This window comes from Malaya genurostris, chromosome 1, assembly GCF_030247185.1.
Source record: "Malaya genurostris strain Urasoe2022 chromosome 1, Malgen_1.1, whole genome shotgun sequence".
NCBI lineage: Eukaryota > Metazoa > Arthropoda > Insecta > Diptera > Culicidae > Malaya > Malaya genurostris.
In genome coordinates, this window is record NC_080570.1 from 157,058,050 (window position 1) to 157,079,127 (window position 21,078).

Consider the following 21,078-nt stretch of genomic DNA (forward strand, 5'->3'; position numbering starts at 1 on the left):
TATAACTCAACAATTGAAAATCTTGAAACTAAACCTTCATAAAATAACAAATTATAACCGTTCTTTTAATATTCTATTATGCCCCAGATGAGTGAAATTCACTTGATGAACATACCCCTCGTCGTAACTTCAGCCACAGGGAGTAGAACAGTTTTTACCATTTTACTCCAACGAGAGATCAATGAGCTGTGTTTAACAGTATAAAATAAATTGCCCGGTGCCTTCTATCGGTTTGATCGAAATACAGGAATCGAAACAAAGTAACAATGTAAACTTCCTCCAAAAAATATGTTAAATCAAATCAAATAACGATGACTTTCAAATCTTATTTACACGCTTGTATTGTTAAATTATTACACCTTAGAATAAAAGAAGCCTTATTGTGAAGAATATATCAGCCTTTCGCCACAAAGTTTCTCGAACAATCGAACTTCAAACTACTGATAGTACAGTTCCAGATTCATACCGTCGTGGATCTCATCTGAAAAAAACAAAAAAATGAAAACCGATCATCCGGCAGAAACTGATTTGGCAAAAGGAAGAAATGTCGAACGACCACTCACAGTCCGATAGTTTGATGTTGTCCTTGAAGATGGTGTACCACTTTTTCAGTACGATTTTGTCATACCGGGTTCCGGTTTGGGCAGCAATCAGTTTCTTCAGATCCCCGATCGTATCGTCCGGGTTGCATTTCACGCGAACCTACAAATACGCGAAAATGTTACTTGTTTTCAGTTATATTCACGGTAAAATTTACCTTTTTGCCCAACCGATCGTTGCAAGTGATTTCCAGCATATTTTTATCGTAATAGTAGTCAGAAACAACGAGTTGAATGTATAAAAAGATGTTTTCGGGAATCAGGATTCAGAACACACAAAAAAACGTTTCGGTCGCGTCGTTTGTTTTGATTAGACAGAAGTTGAATTTTGACGTTTTGTTCGCTGTCTCACTGCGTGCAACAGAGTCGAACTTTACGGCGGTCGATTAGATTATTGCAGTTTATCTGCCCTGGTGCTGACGTTCAGCCCGGTCAAAGTCACTGGTTAAACACTGAGAAATTGTATGAATGTTAATTCATTTTCTAATAACTACGTGAAACTCATACGTAAGTTAGAATACAACTAAAATGTGTTCATTTTTTACGTTTCGCTTTCAGCTCATCAGTGCATTTTTGTTAAACTACTAACGCCACCTAACGGTTCAACATAAGCCGCTAGGCAGACGTAAAGTTAATGCTATTTACATATACACTTATCACACCGAAGTGCTATGTCTTTACTGACTTGCCGAAAGTAAAGAAACTATGTGACGACGTTCTGGCCGTCAACAGGATAGTAGTTATTTAGGGGTTTGGTACCACGTGGGTACCGGATTTGTGTTAAGTACACATAACTATTTTCATTTTTTACGTTTCGCTTTCAGCTTATCGTCAGTTTTGTCAACATAATGAATATCTCAGCAAAGATCTCTCAAAAAGATTCTACCGATAAGTTACTTTGAAAAAATTATTAATTTTACAATAGAAACAATTGGTTCACAATCATATATAGTTTCATTAAATTTGGATAAACTTTTCATGTTCAACCATACAATATATTGTTTTCGACAAAGTTTAAAATTACGTCAAACGTCATTTGGCATTGAACTTTGTTTTATGATTTTTTGTTGTGTTTACGATGAATCCATTTTTTAATGAGTTGTGATAACATAAAACGATGCGGGCGTTATTTTTCCTTAAGTTATAGGAAGTTATAGGCATTCTGAAGCGTTACACATGTTATTTTTCGTAAGATCAATGTGTTGCGATCGTTAACTGTTTTACATTTATGATGAGCGGTGTTACCTTTGAGGTATTTATAATTGTTGTTACTTTTGTTAGATATAGGCGTTACGAATCGTTACAAGCGTTGAATTTTTAGAATCACATATAAGGAAGCTTAACAGTTTCTTTGATAATAATTATAGGCATTACATGTGTTACTTTCACGAGATATTGGTGCTACGAATTATAAGTCTATTCGCAACGCTGTGATTCTGTTCTAAAATGACAGGCTGTCGTATAATTTAAAACTAACAAAAATAAAACTCGAGCTGGATGATCCTAACGCGAAGATTTAAAATTTGTTCTATATTTTTATGTGAATGTTTTGGTGTTGGATCTATTCACTGTGAAATTTTAAATCAGAAACAATCAACTAAAATAAATGATATCGAAAACGATACAAATTTTTCAGCGCTAAATGAAACTGTATTTTTCGGGTCGAGTTCGGGACTCTAAATTTAGTAAAGTTTCGGGTATCCGAGCCTGATATGCGGAAACATACCCGACAGACTCGGTCCAGGAAAAAAAACTTTGCTCGGGATCGTACCGGGTTTGAGTTTAAAAAAACACATACCCGACCATCTCTACTCACAAAAATCACCTCGTATGTCTATGATGATATTTGACTAATAAAATTGCGTCAACTGAGTGAAAACCTGAAGAATGAGAGAGGGCGAAGTGGTTTCTATTTTATAGTCCATTTGAAATTGCGAAAGTCTGTCAAATATCAAGTAATTAGAAGTCTTTTAACCTTCCTCTATAGAAAGGTTGCTGGAAAAAACCGACTTTCAAACGGAACCTCAGTGATTGAACTGATTTCAACAAACTTAGGCTCGTTTGAAAGCTACTATTGGGTCATTATTGAGGTTTGAAAATAGCTGTCACATCTGGTTCCGAAGCAGAGATGCCAGATATTTTCAGAGAAAATCTGTATTACCCTGTATAAAAAATCTGTATTTATCTGTATTCACAAATAAAATGAAATTTCTAGAATAAAATGATGTTGAACGCTATTTCAACAGATTATGGTTATAGAATTGAGAGTTTCTATGAGTATTATTTTTTTATTTTCGTAGTTCACAAAAACAATTAAATTTCAATTCCATATACTTTTCTAGATTTAAAAAGTTGATTTAATATGACAGTCAGGTCATACAATTCTCAGGCCGCAGACAGAATAAACACGAGAAGCTGAACCGAGCTGGTGGATGGCATTAGCAGACCAAAAGAGGGAAGCTTTCTTTCAGCAAGCCAAAGGGGCACTGTTAGAGTGCAAGCGATAAATTTACTCAGCTTTCCCTCTGACAAGGTCCTTTCAATTTACTGTAAGTACATTACTCGCTTTGGTCAGTACCAAGTTTGGCTCCGCTTTCTCATGCTCTACGGCCTTAGCCTAACAATAAAGCTTCAAATTGTAATCTAAATGTTTTTTTATGTTGATCATCAAACATATGAACACAAATTTTTACTTTAATTTGTGATTTGTCCGTTGTTTAATAAACTTTCATCTCGTCACTGCAATCAAATACTAAAAGATAGCTCAGACGAAAACAGATTATTTTTTCTTCATTACTTCTTACGAAATCTGTACAAATCTGTATTAAATTTAGGGAATCTGTATATAATCTGTATTCTGTATTAGATCTGTATGAGGATGTAAAAATCTGTATAATACAGATAAATCTGTATAAATGGCATCTCTGTTCATACCAATCATTTCAGCAAACTTTAAATATGAATTATTTGTAGTAATCGCATACTACTGAAATATTTATCATGAATTACTGAATATATTGCCGATTTTATGGAGAAAAAAATGAGTTACTGTGTTAAATACAACAAGAGATATTCACAATTAAATGCTGCTCGTTGGCGAACCTTCAAACAAAATCTAAAAATTATCACCATTACTTAGTCCAAAGCTCGCCACTCGAGCAGCGCAGCAGAGATGTCATTTATACAGATTTATCTGTATTATACAGATTTTTACATACGCATACAGAATACAGATGTGGTACAGATTATCTAAATTTAGTACGGATTTCATAAGACGCAAAAAAAACTTTTTCGTATGAGCAAACTATTAGTATTTGAATGCAGTGACAAGAATAACATTCCTTTTGTGGAATTTGACCTTTCTGTTCCAACAGACAGATGGAAGGAATTATTGCTCATTGAATCTACAATCTACAGCCATAATGTGTTGGACTAACATCTTTGAATATCATTTTATTGTTGATATTTAATTTTATTACAGAATACAGATAATACAGATTTTTTATACAGAGTAATACAGATTTTCTATGAAAAAATCTGGCATCTCTGGGTATGAACGATTGTTAATGTGAAATTCAGTCCCAAATTAGAGAATCACAAACAATTTGCTTTTCCTTCGCATATTTAAACTAAATCGCTGAAACCAAAGACATCATATTAACAAGATATCCAGCTCTCACATTTCCCGAACAAATCATTTGCAACATCCTTTTTTGCGCACATGGTGCCCTCAGGCGAGTCCGCATCGAATCTCGTACATAGAAGCAGGGGAGAGAAATGTCAAATTCATGCGCGCCAAAATAGCACCCTGCGCACCCATACAATTGACATGATATGTTGAATGTGATGCCGTGCGATGGCGTTGTTGAACTGAAGATTGATTTCGCTCCAAGCTGTCAGGGTCTGCTGAAACCTAGTTAAGGTCGTTCGTCGGACAAGGTTTTATGAAGAGTCTATCTAGCGGTTATCATTGACTTGCGGAGTACCCTTAGCATTTCAGTATAAACTGACAGTGCATTGATTAGTCGAAGACGAAAAAATAAAATAATAAATCCGTGAAAATAGTAAATTGTTCGTAAGTAAAATACAGTTTCGCTAAATTTAAATAAATTATAAGTTCATAAATCATGTAAACGTGAACAAGAAAAAGTTGTATTTTACAAAATATTCTACAGATCGTACCCAAAAGCTTCCACAATTCTCTTCCCTAGTAGTGACAACACCGCTGGGTTGCACCACCGTACGTTTTGGATAGCTGTCACTCTAGCGCACCGAAAGTACGTCACTGATCTTTGACAGCTGGACTGCAGGAAAACTGCAATAATTACACATCAACAGCTAGCGAACGACCGTGTCGCTCTTTGGTTCGTTTCGTTTGCTTCCACGCACAGCTGCATCTACATACATTAGCAGGCAGAAGGAGCAGTAGTCTGGAAGGTGAAAGTTGTTCCAGTCCTAAGACAGATATTGTCCCGTATTTTCCGGTGGGATTAAGGGAATTTCCGACTGGAATCCGGTAGCCTCGGACGGCTGCCATCGGTGGTGAGTACGAATGGAACCGTCGTACGTCGTACTTTGATGGTAATTTGAGCTACTCTTCTTTCATCTCCTCTCTTTTTCGGCTGCTGCTGCTATGCTATTTGGACACGACACAAAACCACGAAAAAGAAAGATTGTGAAACAAACCTGATCCATCCAACGGGCAACGGGAAGAGAAGGGTGCTCACTGCAAACGCAAATCATGGCCATACCGAATCAATACCTGGAAAAGACGGAGGATGTCGCGGATCAGGTAGGTGTTTTTTTTTTCTTCATTTCTGTTAGTAGGATCTGAATAGGACGGATAACCAAAACTTCCGATCCGACAAAATTTGTCCAGCGCCGACCAGCAAAACATGAGTGGGACAGTGATGCCAGGTTGTCCGGATTGATATGAAATGTTTGTTTACATGAAACGGACGTGTTTTTCTTGTAATTAAAATTACGGTCGATAATCTGGTGTTACTCCAAAAGTCACGCACTCGTATCGTTAAATTCTGTGTTTAACTGTTATGATATTTGTTCGGTTTTTTTTTGTGTGACGGAGGTCTAAGAACGGATTGAACTAATTAACTTCCTCATAGCCGAATTTACGTCAAACCACGGTTTTTATTGCGTTTCATTCCAATCAGTGCTAATCAAATTTGTCAAGTCATTGACATGGTTTACTACTATATAGTCATTGAAGAACACAACAGGTTACTGATTTTGGCAGCACTGAGCCATTCCAATAAGACGACCTTGCTCACTCGAGTCCCCACCCCGATAAAAAACTGTCCAACTGGTGGCGGTGGCGTAAGAGATTATTAGTTCACCTAACGAGTTTTCGGTTTCTTCGATCACTTTCTTTCTGTCTTGATCTGATCAAATGAAGCTATATTTATTTTCTTTTACTGTCATTGTCTCGGGAAACAGGTTATCCGCAAAGGTAAACACGTCCTGCCACACGTCGCCCGGCTTTGTCTGATAGCGACCTTCCTCGAGGACGGCATCCGAATGTGGGTCCAGTGGAACGAACAGCGCGAATACATGGATATGAGCTGGGGTTGCGGTAAATTTCTGGCTACCACCTTTGTGTTAATCAATCTGATCGGTCAAATTGGTGGCTGTGTTATGGTTTTGGGACGACTGAAGGTCACCATCGCATGCGGGATTCTGTTCTTCATCGTCGTACTACAGGTTGGTTGCTCAAAAAAAAAACCGACTGTAATTGATACTAACCAAATTAATTCGTTCCCTCTTTTTTTTTGCACAGACCATTGCCTACTCCATTCTCTGGGACATTCAATTTCTGCTGCGCAATCTGGCCCTGATCGGTGCACTGCTGCTGGTGTTGGCGGAATCTCGCGGCGAAGCTCGCAGCCTGTTTGCCGGCGTACCGTCATTGGGTGAGAATAAACCGAAAAACTTCATGCAACTGGCCGGTCGAATTCTGTTGGCATTCATGTTCGTGACGTTGATCCGCTTCGAGCTTAGCTTCCTGCAGATCCTGCAGGACATACTCGGTTCGATCCTGATGGTTCTGGTGACGATTGGCTACAAGACGAAACTGTCCGCGATGATTCTGGTGGCACTGCTGACGGTGCTGAACCTGTACCATAATGCCTGGTGGACCATTCCGGCCTACAAGCCACTGCGGGACTTTCTGAAGTATGACTTCTTCCAAACGCTCTCGGTCATCGGTGGACTGCTGATGATTGTTTCGCTGGGACCGGGCGGAGTCTCCATGGATGAGCACAAAAAGAAGTGGTAAAATCGTTGATATTGTTTTGTCGTAACAGGGCGCGCACGAGAGAGAGAGACAGAGCGAAAGAGAAGAGATGTAAACGGGAATACACACACACTATGATATGATAGGATTTTTTTAATATAAAATATTTTTAAAAGAATTGTTCAACTCGTCACATGATGGCGGTGTAGCAGCGCGGCGGAGGAGCCTTTAAAGAACTCACTATTCCTTCAGGTACTACAACTTTTGAAAGACACACCGAATCAGAGGGGGAATAAACATCCATCGACATGTGATACGATCATCAAGGGACAACAGATCAAAGTGAAACACTTTCTCCACAAGGCGTCGTCAGTCAGAACGAAACAGGGGGTGTGACTGTTGACCCATATTCCGACTAGCCTTTATGTGCATTTTGTTTAATGTTCGTGTTGTTGTAATTGTCTGTAATTGTCCGGATAGCGACAAACAGAAGAAACGGCCGACTATAGCTGAACAAACACATCCACGCAGCACCTAACACTTAAGCTAATAAGGGGGTAAAAAGTATACACATTAACTGAATAAAACCGGAAACTGATTAGATTTTTAGCTAAACTAAGCCGAACCCGTGTTCTATTGTTTTGTTTTGTTTTGTCTGTTTTTTCCACTCCATCTTTGGCCGATCGACCGTACTAAGAACCCATTTCGTCCCTATTATTTTAAGTATTGCGTTTAACAAATCTCGAAACAGAAAAAGAATTGTGCCAACGGTCTAAAATATAACATCGATGAAACTGTACACTTGGAACGGGTCTTCACTTATCCCGTCCGATCGTAAATGTAAACGTAATGTGCGCTCACAGCTTGGAATGATCAATAAACGAAATGACTGTCTACGTAGAATTTATGCAGGTCTCGCGTGATCTTATTTCTTCCGAACATTTTCCTCTGTTTTCTATTTTATATTCAGTGGGAGGGGTTTCCTACATGCTGAAGAATACGAACTACAAACATGTTTTCAAGTAACTCAGGAAGTTGGTCAAACAAAGAAAATATTTATTCAGAATTACTCTGGTTACCACATCAGATGCATCTCTCGTCTGGCAGCAATTTTATTTGAGGAAAGTGAATTTGAAGGGAATTATTCATTTGAATTTACGGTTTATAAAAGTAGCGCCAAATCTACGATATTACACCGCTTTTGTTTGAAGTGTATGCAACCAACAAAGTATCTAATTACTAGAACCTCAACGATGCGTGAGAGATGCGCATTGTTTTAACTAAGCGAGCTGATACTTTGGTTACCAGCTATGTTTCAGACGATGATTAATCTGGTTGTTTTCAAAAAGATATGAATTGCGGATCTGATACCATATTGGAACGAAAGTTTTGTATAATTTACTATGTGTGTTATCCTTTTCAAACATTGACAGTATACTTCAATCCATATGTGACTAGGGGAATGGTTTAAGCCATGCAATATTCAGAATAATTCTCGTTTTCAAGTCTTTCAGCATGAAATACCATAAAAATTGTTACTGAATGTTAAAAAAAATCTTTCAAAATCTCAGCAAATCATAGGCTTCTTCTTAAAGAGAAGTAATAAAAAAAAAATTTTATTTTTGATTCTGCAACTCTCAAACTGTATTCGCCATTTTATCGCTTTTTTAGCCTGATAAAATTGTATTGTCTGTTCCCGCTGTGATTGACATGTTTCCAAACTTCTTAAGACTTCACTACAACAGTAATAATAATGGAGTTGTCTTTATGCAACTCGATAGCCAAGGAAAAAAATGTTCAATAAGATCCTCGACATAATTTATCACCGAATTATAACAGTTAGAAAGAAATCCGACGTAACAACACATAATTGGAACTTGCCATAAAACATCAACGAATTGACATAGAGAAAATAATCATATAAATGTAAACAGGAAGTACACACTTTGAAAATTTCGCAGAATTCGGTAAATTTTTTACCGAATTTTCAACAGCTGTTCGCTCGGTAATTCAATTAATTACTGACCGTTCGGTAATAAAAATATCGTTGAACTGTCAAACAACTACCGAACCGTTCCGTAAACCAAATGGAATCATCTAACGAATTGTTCGATAATTATTTCGTTTTTGTTTCTATTTTTTGACAAAATTCTGAATTAAAATAGATTTTCGGACTTGAAAAAAAAAACAACACAAATTTCCAACTTACGAGTGCCATACATATCCACGTGAAAAAAGGTTTATTGCCATACATATCCACGTGAAAAAAGGTTAATCAGTAACAGCCGGTGAAAATTGAGAAAAAATTGCGATTTAATGTCTCGGTTGACCGGAATTATGAGCGCCTTTCAGAATACCACACAACCCATCGAGTTCACCAGAAGTTATCCTCGAACGATATGTGTTTTCAGTAAGTGGATATTGTTATATAAAGTTACTTTCTGCCTATAAGTAAAAAAAATAGCGTTCTGTTTTAAAAACTTGTGCACCGGTACCTCAATCCATTAAACTGACTAATAACCCATTACCGACGTTCGGTAAAATTTACTAATAATCCATAAATATATGAACGTCGTGAACTGTAAATCAGAAGTGATTGGCACAAGTGGCACGTTAAATTAGGGGGCTAAAATATCTACCTCTAACAAGTTCATTTATTTATGATTACTTACTTTCTGCTCAACAATGAATAATACTAGTATATTATATACAATTCATACCATAGTTGCCGCGCCTGTGTTCGGGTGAAACCTAATTGGATTGTGGGCGGATCGTCGACGAAAATCCGCAATTCTATGCAAGGATTTTCCAGAATTAGTGAAATGGTACCTTTCCAAAAGCATGGGGCAATCGATGTCATTTGAAGGTAAATCGAAAGTAAAACATCGGAAAAATTTTGGTCTTTTTTGAAGTGTAGGTAGATAAATCAGAGCGTAATATTTAAACTAAACATTTTCACTTGGAAGATACCGTTGAGATGATCGAAATTTAGTTTTTGGGGATCTGTTTTCTTCCCATTTAATCTTTAGCTTTTCCTGGAACTCGTTATTAGAATTTGGAAAAAGTGACAGTTTTGAAATGCCTAAACTGCTGCAGTGTCTCCCTGAGTTGAATTGATCCGATTTTTGATTCAGGTTCTACAATTTCGATGTTCTAGTTCGATTTCCGTTGGTATATTTTTTATGATAGTTGAATTTGTTTCGGTCTGTGGGTTCCAATAATATCCAAAACCGGAGATTTCGGAGAATTTCAAATCCACAGATGTGTTTTTTGAATAGTTTACATGAATACTGTTATTATTGAATATATTTATATCTAGTTTTACTCTTTTATGGTAGTTAGCTGGGTGATATTTTATAATTTATCTTGCTTTAAAATAGAGTCTGAAATATGACCAACAAATAATAACTAAATATCTGTACAACTTGTAATGGGAGTATGGTTGAGCGAATTAAATTTTCTTGGAAACGGTGCAGAGTAGTCTAGATAAATTAGTTTAGATGCGATAAGTACATAAAAACATATATGTTATCGCGATAAAAATAAAGTCTTGTATTTTTCTGTGAAACAAAGTCAGTTACAAAGCATCCGCCATTTTTTTCGCTTTGGTTTCCTGATAGCATTTTGAAAAAGGAGAGAGAAATAAAATTGGCTCGACAAGGCTGCCAAACACACAAACGTTTCATTGTATATAAACACATTTTTTGTTTCGCATTAAATCTTTGTGAAAGTTGAATATTTTTTCATTGTTCGTTGGAATCCATGTAATGTCCAACCCATACGATAGATTTATGTGATAAAACTTCTCATCAAAATAATAAAATGTATGCTGGTAACCCGGTACAGTTTGCTCATATACGAGAGAGTACAAGAGAAATACGATGCGCAAAGGGAATTGAGCGAGCGACGTGGTCGATTTAAAACTCAACACGCGACCCTCTGTCCTCAGACCTTAAGAACCGCTTAAGTAGAACAAGCGGCCATTTTGCCATGCAGCATCACAGCAGGCGCTGGTGCGTGTTGTAAAGTTCGAAAAAGAACCAAGTCAGGGCTAGATGGGCAATCACATTTCCGGTGAAGGTTAATCGCTGTAGTGAAGTGAAAAGTTATCGAATGAATAAAAAATAGTGAGATTATCACCGTCGGTGACATGTGACAAAACATTGGCGGATACTTTCAGAAGCATTCAAGAAATGTTTGATTAAAGTGTTGGATAAATATTTTATTCTATTTAGTATTATTGATATATATAATTTCAAAAGTGTGTAGTTTAGCTTTAAACAATATCAGCTAGATATTAGATTATTTTGTTTTAAACAGTAGAATCGTTGCAGTACGTTGACATTTCACAATCTTTTAGATTAACGAGACTATACAACGAGTGACCTTTAAAAAGCTTGACTGTCCTTGCACGTTTTACCTCCTCAGCACGCTGAAACTAAATCAAGCTCAAATTCTTAGCAAAGCTACAACAACGCTTCCCCCGTGCCCTAACTCAGCTTAACTAGTCGCCAGGAAGATTTAACCCCTTCTAAAAACATAAAAAAACAACTCTTCTATTTACAGTTTGATTTTTGCTTTCCTACGAAAGGCATACCACACTTGGCAAGCACATTTACCGTTCACAGATTCGGAATAGAAACATATGTTCTATCGTATCAATATCCAGCTCTTCTACCAGCTACCAAAACTACCCAGAAGCGATCTACCGTCTTGTACGATGACAACATCCACTGGCTTTGTCTAGCATCTCCGCCGAACTACTACTATAACTGTTTGCCGGTGGCAACCTGCTGCAGCAAATCGTCGATCTGAACCTTGTACATCTCCTTCACATCGACCAGATCCAGCTGGAGCTCTTCGGTCTTCTCGACGGCTTCACCGTACAGCTGCAACAGTGCATCGTACCGTTCCTGCAGTTGAGTGAACTCCTCTTCCAGCTTAGCTGTGCGTTCGGATTTTTCCTTGATCTAGAGAACAAAAAAAAAAGAATTTCGATTGCGGTTGGTGTTTGTAAAATCTGATCCACCTTGTACTTACACTTTCTAGTTCCGCCGTCAAACTGGAGATCTCCACATGCAGCACGTTGCGTTCCTGCTGGAACCGTGACAGTTCCCACTGCAACTGGTACACTTCACCGTCGCGTTGTTTCAGTGTGGCCTGAAGGTTTTCCAGCAGTGAAGTTGTGTGAAACAGTGGTGCTCCACCGATCGTTGCCCGTCCATTGTTGGATCCCATCCCGTCATCATCGGTCGCGTTCCAAGGGATACTGCCAATCGATTCCGGCAGCGAAAGATTTCCCATGCTATGCGTCGGAGAAGATGCTCGGGATTCGCCCAGAGCTCCCTGAGCGGTTGGTGACGGTGGCGAATGGCGTGTTACTGATCCTCCTCCCGATGCCGTCGATTCGTGATGCTTACTATGAGTGACCGACTGATTTTGCTGCTTCCCGAGGGTTTCCAGTTGTTCTTTCTGCGTGGCAAGCGTGCGCTCCTGCTCCGCTAGAATGGATTCCAACTCCGAGAGTTTAGCTTTCAATGAACAGCGCTCATCTTCGAAGCTTTTCATCTTAAGTCTATGATCATTTTCTAGCAATTCCAATTCGATTTGTTTCTGCTGAAGGCAATTCGTGAGGTCTTCCGATTTAAACAGGGCAGCCGTCAGTCGTTCCTCCAAGTTGGAAATTCGTCCGTTCAGAGTAAAAATCTGCTCCTTCAGAGTACATTCGTTGTCAACGAAAGTCTTGGACTTTGCCAGTGATTCGTCCAGTTTGCGACTGACGTCCGCTTCCCGTTGTTCCCACAGCCGTTCCTTGTTTCGTAGTGCATTCTGAAGGGACTCGATCTGTTTCATCAGCGGAATGGTGACCATGGCCGTTGCGTTCTTTTCCTCCTCCGAACGGGTTTCCGTTTCTTCAACACGAAGTAAAAGTTCGGCGTTTTCGTTTTTCAACCGTTGAATCCGTTGGGCATGTTCCGCCTCGGTTCGGCGCAGTTTTTCGCGCAAATCTTCCAGCTCCGTGCTGATCTGATCGTTCAACTTTTGCATGTTACCGTGCTCGGTTTCCATCGTTGCCAGCAGAGCGGACTTTCGTGCCAAATCATGGTTGGACTCCGTTTTCTCGGTCAGTTCTTTCTTGGCAAACTCGAAGCTTTTCTTCAACGTTTCCAACTTCTGAATTTGATCATCAAGCTGACTCTTCAATGAGCTGTTGTCTCTTTCGAGCTTTCGTTTTTCCGAGGACAATTTGTGCACGGCTTCGATTTGGGACCGCTCTACTTCTTCCTTGGCCGAAAGAGATCGCTTGAGCCGTTCCGATTCCTCCGCTAGCGTTCCGTTGTCCTCCTTAAGCTTTTTAATCAACGCATCATTTTCTCTTTCTTTTGATCGTATCTTTTTGATAATGTTGGAATGATTCAGAACTTGCTTGGACAAAGTTTCGCCCTCCTTCTTTAGCTCCTCGATCATCGTGTCTTTTTCCTCCAGCACCTTGTCGACATCGGATCGATTCATCTTCGATTGTGCCTCCAAACGGGCTGCATCCAGTTGCCGTTTGTAGGCTTCCCGTTCTCGAATCGACTGCTGAAACTTTTTCTCCAGTGCCGACAAACGCTGGGTGTACTCTTCCGACTCCGTACTCTCCGCCCGTCTCTGTTTCGATTCCAGCTGGGCACTAAGCTGACAGTTTTGCTCGTGAAGTTCGGCATTCTGTCGGCCCATCTCCAACAGACGAAACTCTCTCTGCTCCAGAATCTCCGAAATCTCCGTGATCCTGCGCATCAATTTTTCCGTTTCACCCAAATCGTCGCTACTGACACTTTGAACGGATACCTCGGACAGTTCCCGATTGTGGCCACGTTTCTTAATCATCATTATATCGATATTACCCTTGCCGTCTGGGATTTTCAAAGGACTGGTCCGATAAGCCCCACTATTGGTACTGCTCGAGTCACCATTCGGACTGGAAATAATCTCAATATCAGAGGAAGTAGCCGTCTCGATCTCGTCACCAGAATTTTGCGATGAACCGGCTTCCTGGAGGTGCTGCTTCTGTTCCGCAAGCAACAGTGCCGGGATCTGTGATGTCTGTATCTCTTCGAAGCTGTGCGTGGAATCCGAAATTTGTGTCTGAATTTCTATATTCTCATACGACTTCTCCAGCTGTTCCTCGGACAGTTTCGCTTTTTCTACCGAGGTCACCGTCGTTTCGGAATCATTGGAATCCTCCGTCTCGCAAACGGACACCTCAGAAAACGTCAACTGGCGCGATTTGTCCAAACTCAAATGCAGACTGCTTCGACTGGGAGCGACTGTAATCGGGCCGGATCCCTCACTGGTTTCCATGACCGTGATCGGTTGCTCGGACAGTGTGTACGACACGGAATCCTCTTCCACGCTGATATCGTCATCGCCGAGTTCAACCGATGTGAATCTTATCTCTTCCCCCTCGATCTCCGGACTGCGATCCGACGAAGTGATCGAGTCCGGTGATGAAACACTGGACGCTGTTCCCAACACTTTGATGACCTCTACCGATTCCGACTCCTGCAAGGTGGGTCCCGAGCTCGGAGAAGTCAATGCCGATCCGGGTGTTGTCACTGGGCTTAGCAGTTCAATTGATTCGGAGCTGTTTTCCGGTGAACCACTTCCAGCTCCCTTCTCGGGATCTTCCTTAAAACTACACTTCGGAACTTCAGCAATTCCGGAATCTTCGAAGCTTTTGCGTTTCAAACTAGACGGGGGTTTTGTTACCGTCACGTTGGCCGCCGTCACCGGTTGCTCGAAAAACGACCCCGTAAATGATCCCCAGATGCTATCTACCTGACCCTTCCCGACGTTTCCGGCACCTTTGGCTTCCGCCGCCCCGACCGGACTGCACGGTTCTGTTTTGCTGCCACCCGAAACCGAGCGAACCAATTTTTCCGTCCCGCCGCCGCCCTTGGCAGCGCCGTCACATTCCTCCTCCTCCTTGATATCCAAGGCTTTGTCAATTTGCTTCTGAGCCTCCTTCAGGGCCGTTTTTGCCAGGTTGGCGATACCCGTCGTGTCGAACCAGCTCATTTTCGACGACGGTGACAATTCCAGCTCCAGCTCTGCCGACTACACTCACATCACCCAGCATAAACGAAATCGATGGCCGTCGAATGTTTTTTTTTTTGTTTTATTGCGCACAACACAAATTTTTCATAATTTTGCTTGAAATTCGCAAGTTTTTATATTTTTTATGCACCACTGTAGACTTTTTTTTCACTCTTTCTTCTGATACATAAGCGGACACGTCAAAAACTTCAGTAGACGAAAGCAAAATACGAGAATCTTCGTCGCTGATGTTTTTTATTGACATAAACAGCCATTCGACAGGGTCGAATTTGGGACGATAGGCGCGCTCCCGAGTAAAAATTGACAGTGAAAAATTGTGATGATATTCAACCGATGTGAAAAAAATGATACAAATCATGCGTTCTTCCTACAAAAATGATATGACGATCGAAGACTGTTCGAGTATTAATTTGAACAGCAGACAGAAAGAATTTTTTTTTCCCTTAATTAAAAACTAGGTTCGAATGTAATGCGAGCGAATGAAATTTTACCAAACGATGTAATTTTTCTACTATCTTTTATCTACCTTTTACTTATAATTGATCTGGTAATTTTTACGTAGGTGAGTTATTATTTTAGGAAAAGTTTGACCAAAGATCTTGTTTTTTGCGGGTTTTCCACGAAAGCTGTAATTCAAAATGTTGACATGCGGAAACAATCGGAGTCAAAATTATATACGCGAACAAAAAATATTGTAGAAAAACTATGATTTATCATTTAGGGGTTAGCCAAATTTTGTGCTAGGGCACATGACCGTTTTTATTATTTTTACGTTTCGTCTTTGACTCATCAGTGCAGAGCAGAGTAAATAGCAGAAACTTTACGTCTGCCTAGCGGTTCAAATTGAACTGCCGAGTTTAGCACTAAGCAGTTCAATTTGAACTGCTCTGCACTGATGAGTCAAAGACGAAACGGAAAAATAATATGATTTATCGTTACAAAACCATACACAACTCTGCAGTGATCATAGCCTATGAAAGAATATACTTTAATGTGTTACAAACAATTTAATGAATAGAAATAATGAAAACCTTTTCAAAATATTTATGTATACACACTAGGATTTGATTCCGTTTCTCGGTTTTTTGATGAAAATTTTTAATAATCAATAGAAATAACCCATATTCCGGGGACGGGCACAGCGTGATTGGATAGTTGATGCCTTTCACGCAGCCCTCCTGGGTTCAATTCCCAACCCCGCACATAGGGTCAGAAAGTTTCTCCTGATCGTGTCGTCGGATTAACCTTGTTAGTGCTAGGACACATAATCAATTTCATTATCTTTACGTTTCGTCTTAGACTCGTCAGTGCATAACAGTTTATGTTGAAATGTTGAAATAATAAATAAAATAATATGCATTAGTTTTCGTACCAAGTCGCGATAAAGTGACCAGCCCGAAATCGAACATTTCTGAAACCGTGAGGCTAAACCGAAATACAAAGTTTCACATCAAAAAAATCAGGAAATTTAAAAATAAATGTATGTGTAAACCGTGCACAAAATTTGAACCATTGTTCCAGTAACGGAAAATATATTTTTTTTGTCCCTTATAAATTTATTTGAGGTGCCCCAAAGAGCACCGTTTAGATTATTCGTGTTAATTATGAAAGGTGATGCTGATCACGTTCAACAGGCACTCCAGGATCGAGGTCATCCTGACTTTTCCCTCGATTGCGAAGAAACAGCGGAATTTTGATGAAAATGTCTCTCGTTAGAGGCAAATGGCGTACAAATCAAATCCATAAACGGTCCAATTGCTCAAGTGCACTGCAACCTTCTCTACAGCATTATTGAACCGAACATAATGCAAGTGGGTTCGGTACTGATTCTTGTTTAGTGCATTTTGTTTTGTACTGTTATCCTACCTCACCCACTTCACAATTTCTTTCCATGTTTCTTCAAACCTTCCCTCCCCATCAGAAAAATTATAAGAACTCATGGCTAGAGGAACCTGTCATCTGAGCCAATTCGTACTGATTTGTTATTTTTGGTTGTCGCGAAGTGGGGTTCGTACTTAAATCAATCGTGCAGCTCGGTTTGGCTGCGTGTACAATTCTCGGTTGATTTTTCATTAGGGCGTATAAGCAAGTAACAATTTCTCTTTGTTTACTTTCTCTTCTATTTGTTAGCAGAGTGAAAAAAATAACAACTTGTTACTATGGGTCGTAACGGTAGAATGAATAAAAATTTTATTAATTTATAACATAGGCTTACTAGATGAAAACTCATATTGATAGCTTCCTATGATTCAGTTTCGGTATCTCAACACTCCTCCTCGAAATGTCCAGGAAGTACACCAGCAGCAGTACGATGTTTGGATAATTTTAATTTGTTCAAAGGTTTAGTGAGCATATCCGCTACCATGTCTTCTGATGGACAATAAACTACCGACAAAACGCCTTGTTGAACGAGGTCCTTTGTAAACTGGAACTTGGTATCAACATGTTTTGCTCGTCGTTCTAACCTTTCTGCTTCCAATTGACGGATGGTGCTTTGGTTGTCTTCGTACAATACTATGTTACTAATTGGTTCACACAAATCTGTCATAAGCTTCCGCATCCAAAGTAATTCCTGACCAACTTCAGCAGCAGCAATAAATTCGGCCTCAGTTGATGATAAAGCGACACACGTTTGCTTCCTTGCCGCCCAACTGATCGTACCACCACCAAATGTGATTAAGAAACCACTATTAGATTTTCGATCTCGATGATTTCCTGCCCAATCCGCATCCGCAAATGCTACAAGACCAACATTTTTGTTTCCCAAATTTAACTGAAAATGTTTGGTCGTAACAAGATATCGCATCGTACGTTTTGCTTCAGTCCAATCAACTGCTTCAGGATCACTCACTTTTCTTCCTAGTAGTGAAACGCTGATTGCAACATCTGGTCTCGTGTTGATCGCTATGTAAAGCAAACCACCAATCAAACTAGAAAACGAATTATTGTTTGGTAGCTTGCTGGTCTCCTCCTCCTTTGCTTGTAGGTAGCCGGGGTCCATCGGGATGTGTGATGGTTTCGCTATGTCAAGGCCAAATCGCGAAGCCAACCGCTGGATGTAGCTTTGTTGGTTTATCAAAAATCGACCGTCTTTTGACCGAACAACTTGTATACCCAGATACTGTTTCACGTGTCCAAGTGGTGTCATTTTGAAATGCTTTGAAAATTCTTGCAATATATCGCTGTATTCTCGCTCTGTTTTGCATACAATAAGCATATCGTCCACATACAAAAGGATAAAGGTTTGCTTGTTGTTTCGGTTACGTACGTATAAACACGCATCGGCACTTGACGGAAGGAAATCTTGCTTTTTTAAACAATTATCAATCGTTTGATTCCAAATTCGTCCTGATTGTTTCAAACCGTATAGGCTCTTCTTGAGATGGCAGACATCATCGGGTGATCCAGTTTCGTATCCTTTCGGTTGTTTCATGTATACTGGTTCTGTTAGGATGCCATATAGATAAGCCGTTTTGATATCAACATGTTTCACGAGAAGTTGACGTCGAGTGGCAACAGTTAACAAAGTACGAAATGTTACCTGTTTGGCAACTGGCGCGAATACTTGGTCGTAGTCAGTGCCAAACTTCTGACTAAAACCTTGCGCGACTAATCTCGCTTTATAACGTATGATGTTTCCATGTTCATCTAGTTTTCTTTTGTACAACCATTTGCAACCTATAGCTTTTCGTCCTTCTGGGAGTACTCCAACGATCCAGGTTGAGTTCTGATGAAGAGATTTTATCTCCTCCTCCATGGCTGCTTTCCACGACATGCATTCGGATCCGTTTACAGCTTCTTCATAAGTTTTGGGTTCCGTCACTAGTACCATATTACTTGTTTCGCGGTATCGAAACGGGGCAACTCCCTTGTTTGATCTTTCCGATCTTCGTAAAACGCTTTCTTCCAAATTTTCATGATAGGATTCATCACAAGAACTGAACTCTGCGTCGGTTTCACTTGATATTCCATCATCTGTTTGATTAGTGGTACCATCTGGATTACTAACGACGTTTTCATTTTGGTTTAGTTCTGCAATCCGTGATAGTGGTTGCAGTATGTCTTCATATGATTCCTCTATCAGATTTTGAATGTCCTTACTGGGTTCAACAAACTCCTCCTCAAAGAAACGAACATCTCTGCTAATAATTAATTTGTTAGTAGCTATTTCGATAAACCGGTACGCTTTGTGATTATCAGAATAGCCAACGAAAGTCATTTCTTTAGCCTTATCTTGAAGTTTGCTTCGCTTTTCCTGTGGTACGTAAACGAATGCTTTGCAACCGAATACCTTCAGATGTGAAACGTTCGGTTTTCGTCCCCACCACAGCTCATATGGTGTTGTGTCCACTGCGCTAGAAGGAAGATGATTCTGCAGGTACACTGCCGTATTGACTGCTTCAGCCCAAAATCTTGTTGGCATTCTGGAATCTATTAGCATACAGCGACACATTTCAATTATATAGCGATTACGGCGCTCCGCCACTCCATTTTGTTGTGGTGAATATCCTGCTGTGAATTTGGGGTGAATTCCGTGATTACGATAGAAATCCATCAACGTTTGGCTCGAATACTCTCCTCCTCTATCGGATCTAATGCGCTTGGGATATTTACCAAATTGTGTGTAGACATACTTGCAGAATTCTTCTATACGATCGGCTACCTCTGATTTCTTCCTCAACAGAAATATCGTACAATAGCGACTATAATCGTCAACTAAAGTCACGAAATAACGAAATCCACTTACAGATGGTATCTCAAGCGGTCCATACACGTCTGAGTGTATAAGATCCAACGATGCGGTAGTCTTTTTTTCTGACTTCTTAGGAAAAGGAGTTCGAGCTTGTTTTCCCTTTACACAACATTCGCAGCCTTCACGCATTCCACAGTCGTTCATTGTTAATCCACGAACCAGATTATTTTTCAACAACACATTCATTGCATCAGAATCACGATGTCCAAATCGCCGGTGCCACGTGTGTTGACAATCTTTTTTATGAGACGTGCTTGTTTTCCATGCAGTTATTTTTACAGGTGTATTCAGACGATAAAGCCCTCTACATTTAGTCGCTATAGCAATTTCATTTCCATTTATAATAATTCTGCATATTTCCTTATCGAATTGAACTTGTGCTTTCCGAGTAGTCATAGTGAGTACTGACAAAAGACTTGCTGATAGCTTCGGAACAAACATAACGTTGTTTAACCGAATCTTGTTTACTCTTCCAGATTCATTCATACATTCGATCATACCGGTTCCAGTACCAGCAACTTCAACTATACGTCCATCTGCTAACTCGACTTCGCCTGACGCAGGTTCCAAGTGTTCAAAGAAATCCTGATTTGAAGTCATATGCGAACTTGCACCGGAGTCTATTATCCAGTTATCTGGTGTGTTATTGCTTCCAATGGTTAGCGCGTACATGTTGTTACAGACATCGCCTCGCGCAACCTTTGCATTTTGCTTTTTCTGTCCTTTCGATTCTTTCTGTAACTTGCAGTCACGCTGCTTGTGACCAGGTTTCTTGCAGAAATGACAAATAATAGGCTTTCGTCCTAAAACCTTCAGAGCAGATCCACCAACGACATTACGATTTATTTTGCTCACCTCATCTATCAGCTTTTCCCGTATCAAGTTCAAAGTAAGAGCATCGTCTGCTCGTGTCTCCAAGGCAGTAGTCAAAGCATTGAATGATTTCGGTAGGCCCCGCAAAATAAATGCAACCATGGTATCCTCACCGAGATCTTTTCCCGCACTGCAAAGTCTCGTATACAAGTTTTCCATATTTGTAAGATATTCGTCGATATCCTCGCCTTCCGTGTAACGAGTTTCACACATCCGTTGTAGTAGTGAAACTCTAGTGGACAACGTGGCCTTCTGGTGATGCCGGGCCAATGCCAACCACGCTTCTTTTGCAGTTTTCGTTACTCGAATTACTCCAAATTGATTATCCTCGAGAAGTAGTAAAATCGTTGCACGAGCTTTTTCATCACCTTCTAACCACTTTGCTGGAACAGCTTCTTCCGCGTTATCTTCTGGTGCCGGAGGATCGTTTTTGATGTACATCCATAAATTTTCCCGGATCAACAGCGCTTCAGTGCGGAGCTTCCAAGATTCATAATTTGTAT

At 40.0% G+C, this 21,078-nt stretch overlaps 3 protein-coding genes across 4 annotated transcripts; 1 reads left to right on the forward strand and 2 right to left on the reverse strand.

Annotated features, from left to right (window-relative positions):
• Window positions 1-323: 323 nt before the first annotated feature.
• On the reverse strand, window positions 324-928 carry LOC131425536 (ubiquitin-like protein 5). Its single transcript, XM_058587494.1, has 3 exons — window positions 758-928; window positions 564-702; window positions 324-481 (listed from the first exon to the last, which is right to left on the reverse strand). The coding sequence occupies exons 1-3, from the start codon at window positions 794-796 to the stop codon at window positions 438-440; spliced, it is 222 nt and encodes a 73-aa protein (XP_058443477.1). The 5' UTR covers window positions 797-928; the 3' UTR covers window positions 324-437.
• Window positions 929-4,919: 3,991 nt separating this feature from the next.
• Window positions 4,920-7,752, forward strand: LOC131426393 (surfeit locus protein 4 homolog). Of its 2 annotated transcripts, none has more exons than XM_058589093.1 (4): window positions 4,920-5,141; window positions 5,268-5,391; window positions 6,054-6,317; window positions 6,394-7,752. In XM_058589093.1, the coding sequence occupies exons 2-4, from the start codon at window positions 5,341-5,343 to the stop codon at window positions 6,889-6,891; spliced, it is 813 nt and encodes a 270-aa protein (XP_058445076.1). In that variant the 5' UTR covers window positions 4,920-5,141; window positions 5,268-5,340; the 3' UTR covers window positions 6,892-7,752. The 2 variants fall into 2 exon arrangements, with proteins under 2 accessions (XP_058445076.1, XP_058445075.1); XM_058589092.1 differs by having other exon boundaries at window positions 5,272-5,391.
• Window positions 7,753-11,063: 3,311 nt separating this feature from the next.
• LOC131426395 (TATA element modulatory factor) lies at window positions 11,064-15,180 on the reverse strand. Its single transcript, XM_058589094.1, has 2 exons — window positions 11,890-15,180; window positions 11,064-11,819 (listed from the first exon to the last, which is right to left on the reverse strand). The coding sequence occupies exons 1-2, from the start codon at window positions 14,908-14,910 to the stop codon at window positions 11,616-11,618; spliced, it is 3,225 nt and encodes a 1,074-aa protein (XP_058445077.1). The 5' UTR covers window positions 14,911-15,180; the 3' UTR covers window positions 11,064-11,615.
• Between the last annotated feature and the right edge of the window lie 5,898 nt (window positions 15,181-21,078).

What these genes read in the sequence shown, in the direction of transcription:
- LOC131425536 (XM_058587494.1), bottom strand. Translation starts at nt 796, where the DNA reads ATGCTGGAAATCACTTGCAACGATCGGTTGGGCAAAAAG. An exon ending in ACGATCGGTTGGGCAAAAAG is followed by an intron (nt 703 to 757) that starts GTAAATTTTACC and finishes GCGTATTTGTAG; the next exon opens with GTTCGCGTGAAATGCAACCC. An exon ending in CAACATCAAACTATCGGACT is followed by an intron (nt 482 to 563) that starts GTGAGTGGTCGT and finishes TGTTTTTTTCAG; the next exon opens with ATGAGATCCACGACGGTATG.
- LOC131426395 (XM_058589094.1), bottom strand. Translation starts at nt 14,910, where the DNA reads ATGAGCTGGTTCGACACGACGGGTATCGCCAACCTGGCAAAAACGGCC. An exon ending in TGACGGCGGAACTAGAAAGT is followed by an intron (nt 11,820 to 11,889) that starts GTAAGTACAAGG and finishes TTTGTTCTCTAG; the next exon opens with ATCAAGGAAAAATCCGAACG.
- LOC131426393 (XM_058589093.1), top strand. Translation starts at nt 5,341, where the DNA reads ATGGCCATACCGAATCAATACCTGGAAAAGACGGAGGATGTCGCGGAT. An exon ending in CGGAGGATGTCGCGGATCAG is followed by an intron (nt 5,392 to 6,053) that starts GTAGGTGTTTTT and finishes CTCGGGAAACAG; the next exon opens with GTTATCCGCAAAGGTAAACA. An exon ending in TCTTCATCGTCGTACTACAG is followed by an intron (nt 6,318 to 6,393) that starts GTTGGTTGCTCA and finishes TTTTTTGCACAG; the next exon opens with ACCATTGCCTACTCCATTCT.